This window comes from Dromiciops gliroides, chromosome 4 (genome assembly GCF_019393635.1).
Source record: "Dromiciops gliroides isolate mDroGli1 chromosome 4, mDroGli1.pri, whole genome shotgun sequence".
NCBI classification, from domain to species: Eukaryota; Metazoa; Chordata; class Mammalia; order Microbiotheria; family Microbiotheriidae; genus Dromiciops; species Dromiciops gliroides.
Window position 1 is genome coordinate 451,226,445 of NC_057864.1, and position 8,527 is coordinate 451,234,971.

At 44.8% G+C, this 8,527-nt stretch overlaps 1 protein-coding gene across 2 annotated transcripts; it reads left to right on the top strand.

Annotated features, from left to right (window-relative positions):
• Positions 1-3,672: 3,672 nt before the first annotated feature.
• Positions 3,673-4,998, top strand: BOLA1 (bolA family member 1). Of its 2 annotated transcripts, none has more exons than XM_044004556.1 (2): positions 3,673-3,820; positions 4,469-4,998. In XM_044004556.1, exon 2 carries the CDS (start codon positions 4,472-4,474, stop codon positions 4,895-4,897), a length of 426 nt encoding a protein of 141 aa, XP_043860491.1. In that variant the 5' UTR covers positions 3,673-3,820; positions 4,469-4,471; the 3' UTR covers positions 4,898-4,998. The 2 variants fall into 2 exon arrangements, with proteins under 2 accessions (XP_043860491.1, XP_043860492.1); XM_044004557.1 differs by having other exon boundaries at positions 3,715-3,869.
• The last annotated feature ends 3,529 nt before the right edge of the window (positions 4,999-8,527 follow it).

An 8,527-nucleotide genomic window follows, 5' to 3' on the forward strand; every position in this document is an offset into this window, starting at 1 on the left:
GACTGCTCTTTTGTATCTTTACAAAACAAAAGGGAGGGAAGAGCATTACAAAGAACTGGGAGGGAAATGTAACCACAGGGAGGGGGTTTTGGAATAATGGTGCATCAGTAAGATATGCCATATCTTGCATATTAGTGTACCAGTGTTGTACCAGGCAACAACCATTCCAGAGGTAGGAGGCAGAGCTACCCCTCCCCTGGGAGAGTTCAATAATTCCTTGGGTGGTAGGGATCTTTAGAGTTTTGTGGATCTCATTGCATTCCCATAACAAAGAAGTTTCTCCTTTGAGAAGCAAAACTAAAGGGCGGACACCTAAGAAGTAAAGGGAGATAAGTCCATTAGGTGATGCTACCCGGGGCAACACCCAGGGACAGAGATAACTCTAGAAGTCAGGACCTCTACCCCTCATTCGAGCTTTTCCCACCCCATCCCCAAAAGGAATTTTCCATTATCAGGTGGTCTCCCCATCCATCCTCCTTAAAAGTGTTTGCCTTTCTTCTATTCTCAGAGAAAGATGTCTCTAAATCATCTCCTCCCCTTGAGGAAAAGCCTTCAACTTTCCGTCACTTTCTCTAGTGCCCAAATAAAAGACCATTTTATTCTCATTGGACTGTGTTCCAGAGTTGTAATTCTTTACAGAGGAATACCTAAGGACCCCCCCACACACACACACACATACCTCTTCCCCACCCCCCCCAACAGTCAAAACCTTTACATATCCCAATTATTATATAGGATGTCCTCTATTCCAACATATCCTACCATTTGGGGGTATTTCACAGACCTGTTGTAAAAAAAAAAAAAGAGTGGGGGGTATTTTGTAAACTTTGAAGCACTATGTAAATTCGAGTTTTCAACTGTTAGTATTATTTACTAGCAGTCTGGCTAGATTCAAATATGAAACCGTTCTCCAGCTCGCACCCCACTGTATGATATGATTATGGATTTGAGTCAGATTAAACTCTGAGGATGGGGTCTGGAAGGTACCCAGCCCTGCCCCAGTATAGTTCGTTTAGAAGTTTATTGCTTGTCAAATTCTCACTGTCTCCTTTAAGTTTTATTGCCAATTAACCGTATTTTTACTTCTGCTCAGTCTCCACACTTGTCAGCTACATATTAGTTTTGTCTGCAATCCATCATGTGTCAGAACCCCAGTCAGTGGGTCAGGGAGTTTGCCCACCAATTCAATACTCGGGACTCAAGAAGAAAAGACGGGGCTTGGCACAGGATGCAGCAATTGAGTTGAGACCAGATGTTAAGTGACATGTCTCTTTTTCTCAGAGCAGAATCCCCTTGACCCTAGGTTCCCAACAATGTGTTATTCTTTTATTCTTTATTCTATTTCTTTGACTTCCCAACATAGCCGAAGATAAATTTTAACCCTGTCATCCTTCTAGAATTAACACAACTACAAAACAATGCTAAAGCACCTGAGTGACTCTTCCTGTTATTCAGGTTGAATATCTTTAGAGACAGGGGCCTGGAGAGGGGAGTCAGTGGGAACTGTGAGATCTGAAACATCTGACTGTCACTCCCCTGTTTCCTCTTCCTTTGGTTTGACCTTGTTCCCCCTCCCCTTTCCCCCCTTGTTCCTGGAACACGTATGCATGTCTCCATACATTGATCACAAGCTGAACACGCACCCTGGGTGAGACAGGATTGGATGTTAGATTGTGAGCTCGACCTAGTGTGTGTGGGGACTTCTCCTCTGACCAACATTCCTATATAAGGTCAAGGCGTGTATTAGCTGGCGCGGTTCAGGTATTGAACTTGCCTATTCCTATGGAAATGTAATAAATCTGTCTCTGCTTGACTTGGTGATCTCCTCGAGTTATTTGGGTAAACTGAGGCAGTTTGCTCCATACACCACCGTGGTGCCCAAAGTAAAATCTAAGATTCCTCATCTTCTTTTGATATTGACAGCCGTGATGGAAAACGGAGAGATCAGAAGAGTGGCAGAACTATATCACTTTCGATTCAAACTATAACCTAAAAAGAGTTTGTGATCTCCTGATCACAAATTAATTCTAATTAGTTAGTAAAGATTACTTTGTTGTCTTTATTAACACAAAAGAGAATACAGAGAAACGTTTACATTTTAATGAAGGAAACAACACATATGCAAGGAGTCAGGTGAATGCATCTCAGGGTTGACATAGGTGTGAGAAAATGGGTAGTTGTCTCCTCTCAATGAAGATATAACAGTCAATCATACTCCTCCTGACCTGTTTGTAGGACAAAGGTCTCAGATCCCCTCCTCCCCCTCAGGCTAACAAAATCACATGGTTCAAGGAGCCCTGTTCTCAATAAGGTCTGCTCTGGAGTTGTGTCCATATATAGGAAGAATAAGGTCCACTCCTGAGTTATGCCCTTATAAAGAAGAGGGATGGGTATGCTGCATTCCGATTAGCTAGTTTTTGTGTGTAGATTGTAACCCTTTTGAGTAATTGGACCAATGATGAAAAAGGGGAGGGTCCATTTGCGTTAGGGACTAGGGTGTAAAACAGGGCCTGTGAGCCCCCTGTCTTGGCACCCACTAGTTGCACACTAGGGTGCCTCTTCTCAAGAAGGAAGTAAAAGACCCTTTGTCACACCACTGCTGACTTCCCAAGAATTATTAAGAGGATTATTTTTCCTTCACAATAGGCTTGGTATGGTAGAAACCTAGAAGTCAGAAGGCAGACAGGTTCCCAAGCCATACATCTTCTAACTGTGTGACCAGGAACAAGTTATTAAACCTCTGAGTCTTTTTCCTGAACTCTGAACTATCTACAAAATGGATATACTAAGAATTAAATTACTTGCTTTAGAGGGTGCAAAAGTAGCAATTTACAAAAAGCACAACATAAGGAAGCTAAAACTATTAAGTATTTTTTGCCTTGTGCTCATTTTAGGGAGAAGTAAAAGGAGTTTACACTTTAGAGATAAGATAGCATGGTATCTTGAGCCTTGACCTGGGAATCAGACCTGAATTCTTATCCTGGCTCTAAACACTAAACCAGTTGAGGGAGTTTAGATAAATCATTTCACTTTTCAAAGCCTCAGTTCTCTGATATGTCAAAAATGGGGATTAGCTGTTTTAGGCCCTTCTAACCATAATCATATGATAATTATATTTAGTCTACTTCTTAGAAGAATGTGAGCGATGTTGTGCTTTGTTCTTACTTGCTTTTTCTCAAAATATTCAAAGGATTTCTCGTTATGACCTAGAATATTATGGGGTTAGAAGTACCTTTAAAAAGTCAAGATAGTCGAGAAGTTGGTGAGCTTGAACCTAAGTTCCTTAGTTCTCTAATTCCTAACTTTCCTATGCTGTACTTCAGTTCCCTAATTAGGGAGCTCAAATCTGGTTTTTTCCCTTGTTCAGGATAAAGAGGACTGAACACTACTAAGTGCAGTTTAGGAGAACTACTAGATCATTGACTCTTTCATTTGAACCAGATACACTGAAACATGCCAACATACATATGCATATATATTTACATGCGAACATATATACATACATGTGTATATATGTATGTGTGTGCATCACTGTGTGTGATGCTGAGCCAGCTGGGTTGACCTGCCTAGCATAGTGCAGGCCCAACAGGAATTTTGAGGAACTACAACTCCCATGAATATTCGGGAAGCTGACCACGCGCATGTCGCGAATTTTGTATCAACGCCCTCGCCTGCTCTCCAATGAGGGGATAAGGACTCCATTTCCCGGCATGTCTCGCGAAGCCGAGACTCCAATTTCCAGTGCGTCCTCCTCGAAAGTAGGAACGGAGCGGGCGTAACGAAGCCAGGAGTGGCGGAAGCCGCTGACCTCTAGGGACAGGTACAAAGAGGGCTCCTGGCCGGGCGTGGGCTCAGACGTCACCCCAGAAGTACGTGCACCCCAACCCTTCCCTATGTGTTGTTTCCCAACCCCGCTGCCATTAGAATGTAGAAAATATCAGAAAACAACGTTCGGCTCCTTTGCCCAGCGCCTAGCTCAGTGGTGTGCACGTAGTAAGCGCTTAATTAATGCATCATTCATTCATTCAGTGTTTCAATATGCAGCAACAATCTTCCCTCTGTATTGCAAGCAACTCCTGCCGGCCTCAGGCGCCCCCCACCCCACCTACTCTTTCTCTCCACCCACCTCTGTCCTATCCCCACCTTCCCTACCACTACCCCCTCCCCCCGCCCTTTTCATGACCACCACCCCCTGCCTCCGGTGTTCACAGCGTTCTAGGAGCCCCCTCCCCACCCGCCTACCCCGAGCTATTTGTAGCCTCCTCCCTAGACGTCACAGAAGGATGGGGTGGGATCTCCTCACTCCCACCTCGGCACAATTTGGGTGGGCTGCCAGAAGGAGGGGGCTTGGGTGCCTAGGTTGGGGGATGGGGCAGGGGTGAGATCAGGTTTTGTATGGGGGGGTCGGTAAGCCTCATTTGTCCTTTCCTCCCTCCCTGCCTGTCCCCTTCCCCTGTCCTCCCCGTAGCTGATGCTGAGTGGGCTGCAAGTCCGATTTCTGGTCTCCCGGCGCATGTCCGGCTGCGTCCATCTGTCCAGTGGCAGCGCAAAGAGGGCCGGAATGGAGGGCCCTGTGGAAGCAACGATAAGAGCGAAGCTGGAGCAGGCCCTGAGCCCGGAGGTGCTGGAGCTTCGCAATGAGAGCGGTGGCCACGCCGTGCCCCCCGGCAGTGAGACCCATTTTCGAGTGGCCGTGGTGAGCTCCCGCTTCGAAGGGCTGAGCTCCCTGCAGCGCCACCGATTGGTCCATGCCGCCCTGGCCGAAGAACTCGCAGGGCCCGTCCACGCGCTGGCCATCCAAGCTCGGACCCCTGCCCAGTGGAGAGCTAACCCCCAACTGGATATCAGCCCTGCCTGCCTAGGGGGGAGTAAGAAAGACATCCGGGGTGTCTCCTGAAACCGCGGAGAAGAGAGGACACATTTATTCTAGATTTGTGGGAGGAGGCAACGACTGATCGGGGGCCTGCCTTCCCAAAATAAAAATGTGATTGTGTCTCACGGTGTCTGTGATTGTGGAACTGAGCCGAAAAGGACAGAGTGTCCTTCTGTGCAGACCCGCTAAGGGCAGTTAAGTGGGGTCTCAGATGGAGGGGACCAAACTGTCTCTGTAACCACTAACTCCCCCCTGTTCCATGTCCCACTGATACCAAGGTATGATAGCTGGCATTGATACAGAATTTAAGGCTTACAAACCATTTTACATATTTTTATATTGATTTTGAACCTCATAATAACCCTGTAAAGTAGGCACACCATTCATTACACCCATTTCACAGGCAGAACAGGTTCACAGAAGTAAAATGACTTAGGTGCAGGAGACCATGTCAAGTCAACAAGCATTTATTAAGGGCCTATTCTGTTCCAGGCACTGGCAACTAGGTGGGGCAAGCAGCAGACCTGGAGTCAGGAAGACCTACATTCAAATCTGTGTGACCTTGGGCAAGTCACTTAATCTAATTTTCTTAACTGTAAAATTGGGATAATTATAACACCTCCCTCTTAGGATGGTTGTGAGGATTAAATGAGATGATATTTGTAAAGTATTTAGCACGGTGCCCAGCACACAGTAGGCATGATATAAATGCTAGTTATTATCACTTTGCTAAATGCTGGGTACTCAAAGAAAGGCCAAAAATAGTCCTTGTCTTCAGGGAGATCGCAAGCTAATGGGAGAGACAACATGCAAATTACTATGTAGGAATAAGATCTAGGCAGGAAAAAGGAGATCATTTCAGTGGCAATAAACTAACATTAAGGAGGACAGAGAAAGACTTCTTACAGGAGGTAGGATTTTAGTTAAGATTTGAAGGAAGACAGGAGGCAGAGCATTCCAGACTTGGGGGGAGGAGGGGGCAGCCAGTGAAAATCCGAGGAGTCTGGAGATGGGCGTCTTGTTCAAAGAATAGCAAGGAAGCCAGTGTCACTGGATTCAGACTGGGGTGGTATAGGGTGGGAGAAGGCCAGAAAGGTATGAAGGAGCCAACTTATGAACATGGAAGTTTCTATTTGGTCCTGGATGCATTGGAGAGCCACTGGAGTTTATTAAATAGGGCAGTGTCATGGTCAGGACTGTGTTTAAGGGGCAGCTAGGTGGCACAGTAGATAGAGCACCAGCCCTGGAGTCAGGAGTACCTGAGTTCGAATGTGGACTCAGACACTTGACACTAGCTGTGTGACTCTGGGCAAGTCACTTAACCCCAATTGCCTCACAGAAAAAAAAAAAAGGACTGTGTTTAAGAAGCATCACTGTGCTACCTGACTATGGCACAGGAGAAACAGGCAGGAAGGTGAAATAGCTGCCTATTGCAGACATGGAGGCCTGTACCAGGGCAGTAACAGTGTCGAGTGGGGGAAAGATATTGCAAAGGTAGAATCGGTAGAAAGGCAGACTTAATGAGAGAGTAAGAAGTCAATGATGATGCCATCCTGAATAATTAGGAGGATAATGGTGCCCTCAACATCGATAGGGAAGTTAGGATGACAAGAAAATGATGAGATTTTGAGTTTAAGATGTTTATGGGGGCAGCTAGGTGGCGCAGTGGATAGAGCACCAGCTCTGGAGTCAGGAGGACCTGAGTTCAAATGTGGCCTCAGGCACTTAACCCTCATTGCCTCACCAAAAAAAAAAAAAAAAAAAAAGATGCATCTGAAACCAGATTGTGGAGTGTTAAGAAGAGAGAATGAGGAAAGAAAGTAGAGATATTGCCAGCAGATGGCCTTCTCAAAGAGGTTAGCCACAAGGAGAGACATAGGATGATAAAGGGGATGGATAAACCATTTTAGAGTTTTTTGAGGACGCAGGAGACATGAACACGTTTGTAGGCAAGTAGAGAAACAGCCAGGAGACAGAGCTCAAAGATAAGTGAAAAGGGGGATGATATTGGGGACAATCTGCTAGAGAAGATAAGATGGAATGAGATCACTTGTGTATGTATAGGTGTTGTCTTGGTAAGGACCAGAGGCAAAGTTTAAACCCAGACTTCAGATCCAGTGTCCTCACTACACTGCAGATTTCATCCTCCAGAAGTTAAAAACTTAGTTAAAAGAGACAAGGTGGGCAGCTAGGTGGTGCTTTAGCACCAGCCCTGAATTCAGGATCTGAATTCAAATCTGACCTCAGATACTTGACACTAGCAATGTGACCCTGGGCAAGTCACTTAACCCTCATTGCCCCACAAAAAAAAAAAAAGAAAGAAAGAAAAGAAAGAGACAGGGCATGGTGTAGGTTGTAGTGGAAAGAAAACTATATTTGAAAAAGATGTTTCAAGTCACAGAGCTTCCCCTTAACTGCCTGGGTGACCTTGGGAAAATAATGTGATATCTTGGTACTTTGGCTTCAGAGTCATTGAAATGATTAGGATGGACTGGGAGGTTGTCTAAGGGCCCTTCCATCTCTGAATCTTATAAGATCCTTTGACAACTGGAAAATGGTTTGGTTTAATGAAAAGAATACAAGTCAAAACAAAACAAAACAAAAGAATACAAGTCTAGGAGTAGAGAAGCCAGCATTTCTTTCAGTCCCTGTATCTGCCAAGAACCAGATTTATGACTTTATGTTACTTCATCCTTCTGGATCCCAGTTTTCCCACTTGTTATTTCGTGGGGCAATTGCAAAATTGTAAAGATGTAGTCCGTTGTTAAATATCCATTTTGGAAGCCTACTTCTTCCCTATTAATACCTTCACTGAGGACATCCTCTTCCTGTAGAGATAATACATGAAGATCTTGTAAAGGTGGGGAGAGGAGACATTACAGGTTAGTAATTATTGGTATCTTTCTATCAGTAAGGTGGCTATCTATTTAGAGTACCAAGTATGTGGTAATAAGGCTTAATACTAATGTAGTGGTGGTGAGAATAGATAAAAGGACAAATACAATCCTGTTTTCTTTTTTTGAGGGGGGGGCGGGGCAATGAGGGCAATGAGTGTGAAATGTCTAAGGCCAGATTTGAAGTTAGGTCCTCCTGAATCTAGGGCTGCTGCTTTATCCACTGTGCTACCTAGCTGCCCCCTTGGCATCTTTCTAAAAATAAATTCTAAAAATTTTTTTCCATACCTTTTGTAGCATTAAGAGACAGAATACATTAAGGATTAATCATTAAAGGGGGCAGCTAGGTGGCGCAGTGGATAAAGCCCCAGATTCAGGAGGACCTGAGATCAAATGCAGCCTCAGACACTTGACATTTACTAGCTGTGTGACCCTGGGCAAGTCACTTAACCCTCATTACCCCACGCCCACCCCCACCCCCCCAAGAATTAAAAATCACAGAGGACAATAGCACATGGTGAATACAATTAGGCTACAACATAAAACTAATGAGGAATTTCAAAGAAAAGAGTAAGAGATGTTATCAAGGAAATCTATGGTAGGAAGGGAAGATGGGTTGGTTATATGGTGAGGGTAAGATGGCAGGGTGAACAACCAGAGTGATCTATTGATATGCTGGAGACATCAAGAGAAATTGAGGAAAGCCTCTAACATTTTGGATGAATTTATGGGAGGACATGGACAAGAATTCAGGAGGAAA

Bases quoted from the DNA above. Each gene is read 5' to 3' on its own strand.
- BOLA1 (XM_044004556.1), top strand. From the start codon at position 4,472: ATGCTGAGTGGGCTGCAAGTCCGATTTCTGGTCTCCCGGCGCATGTCC.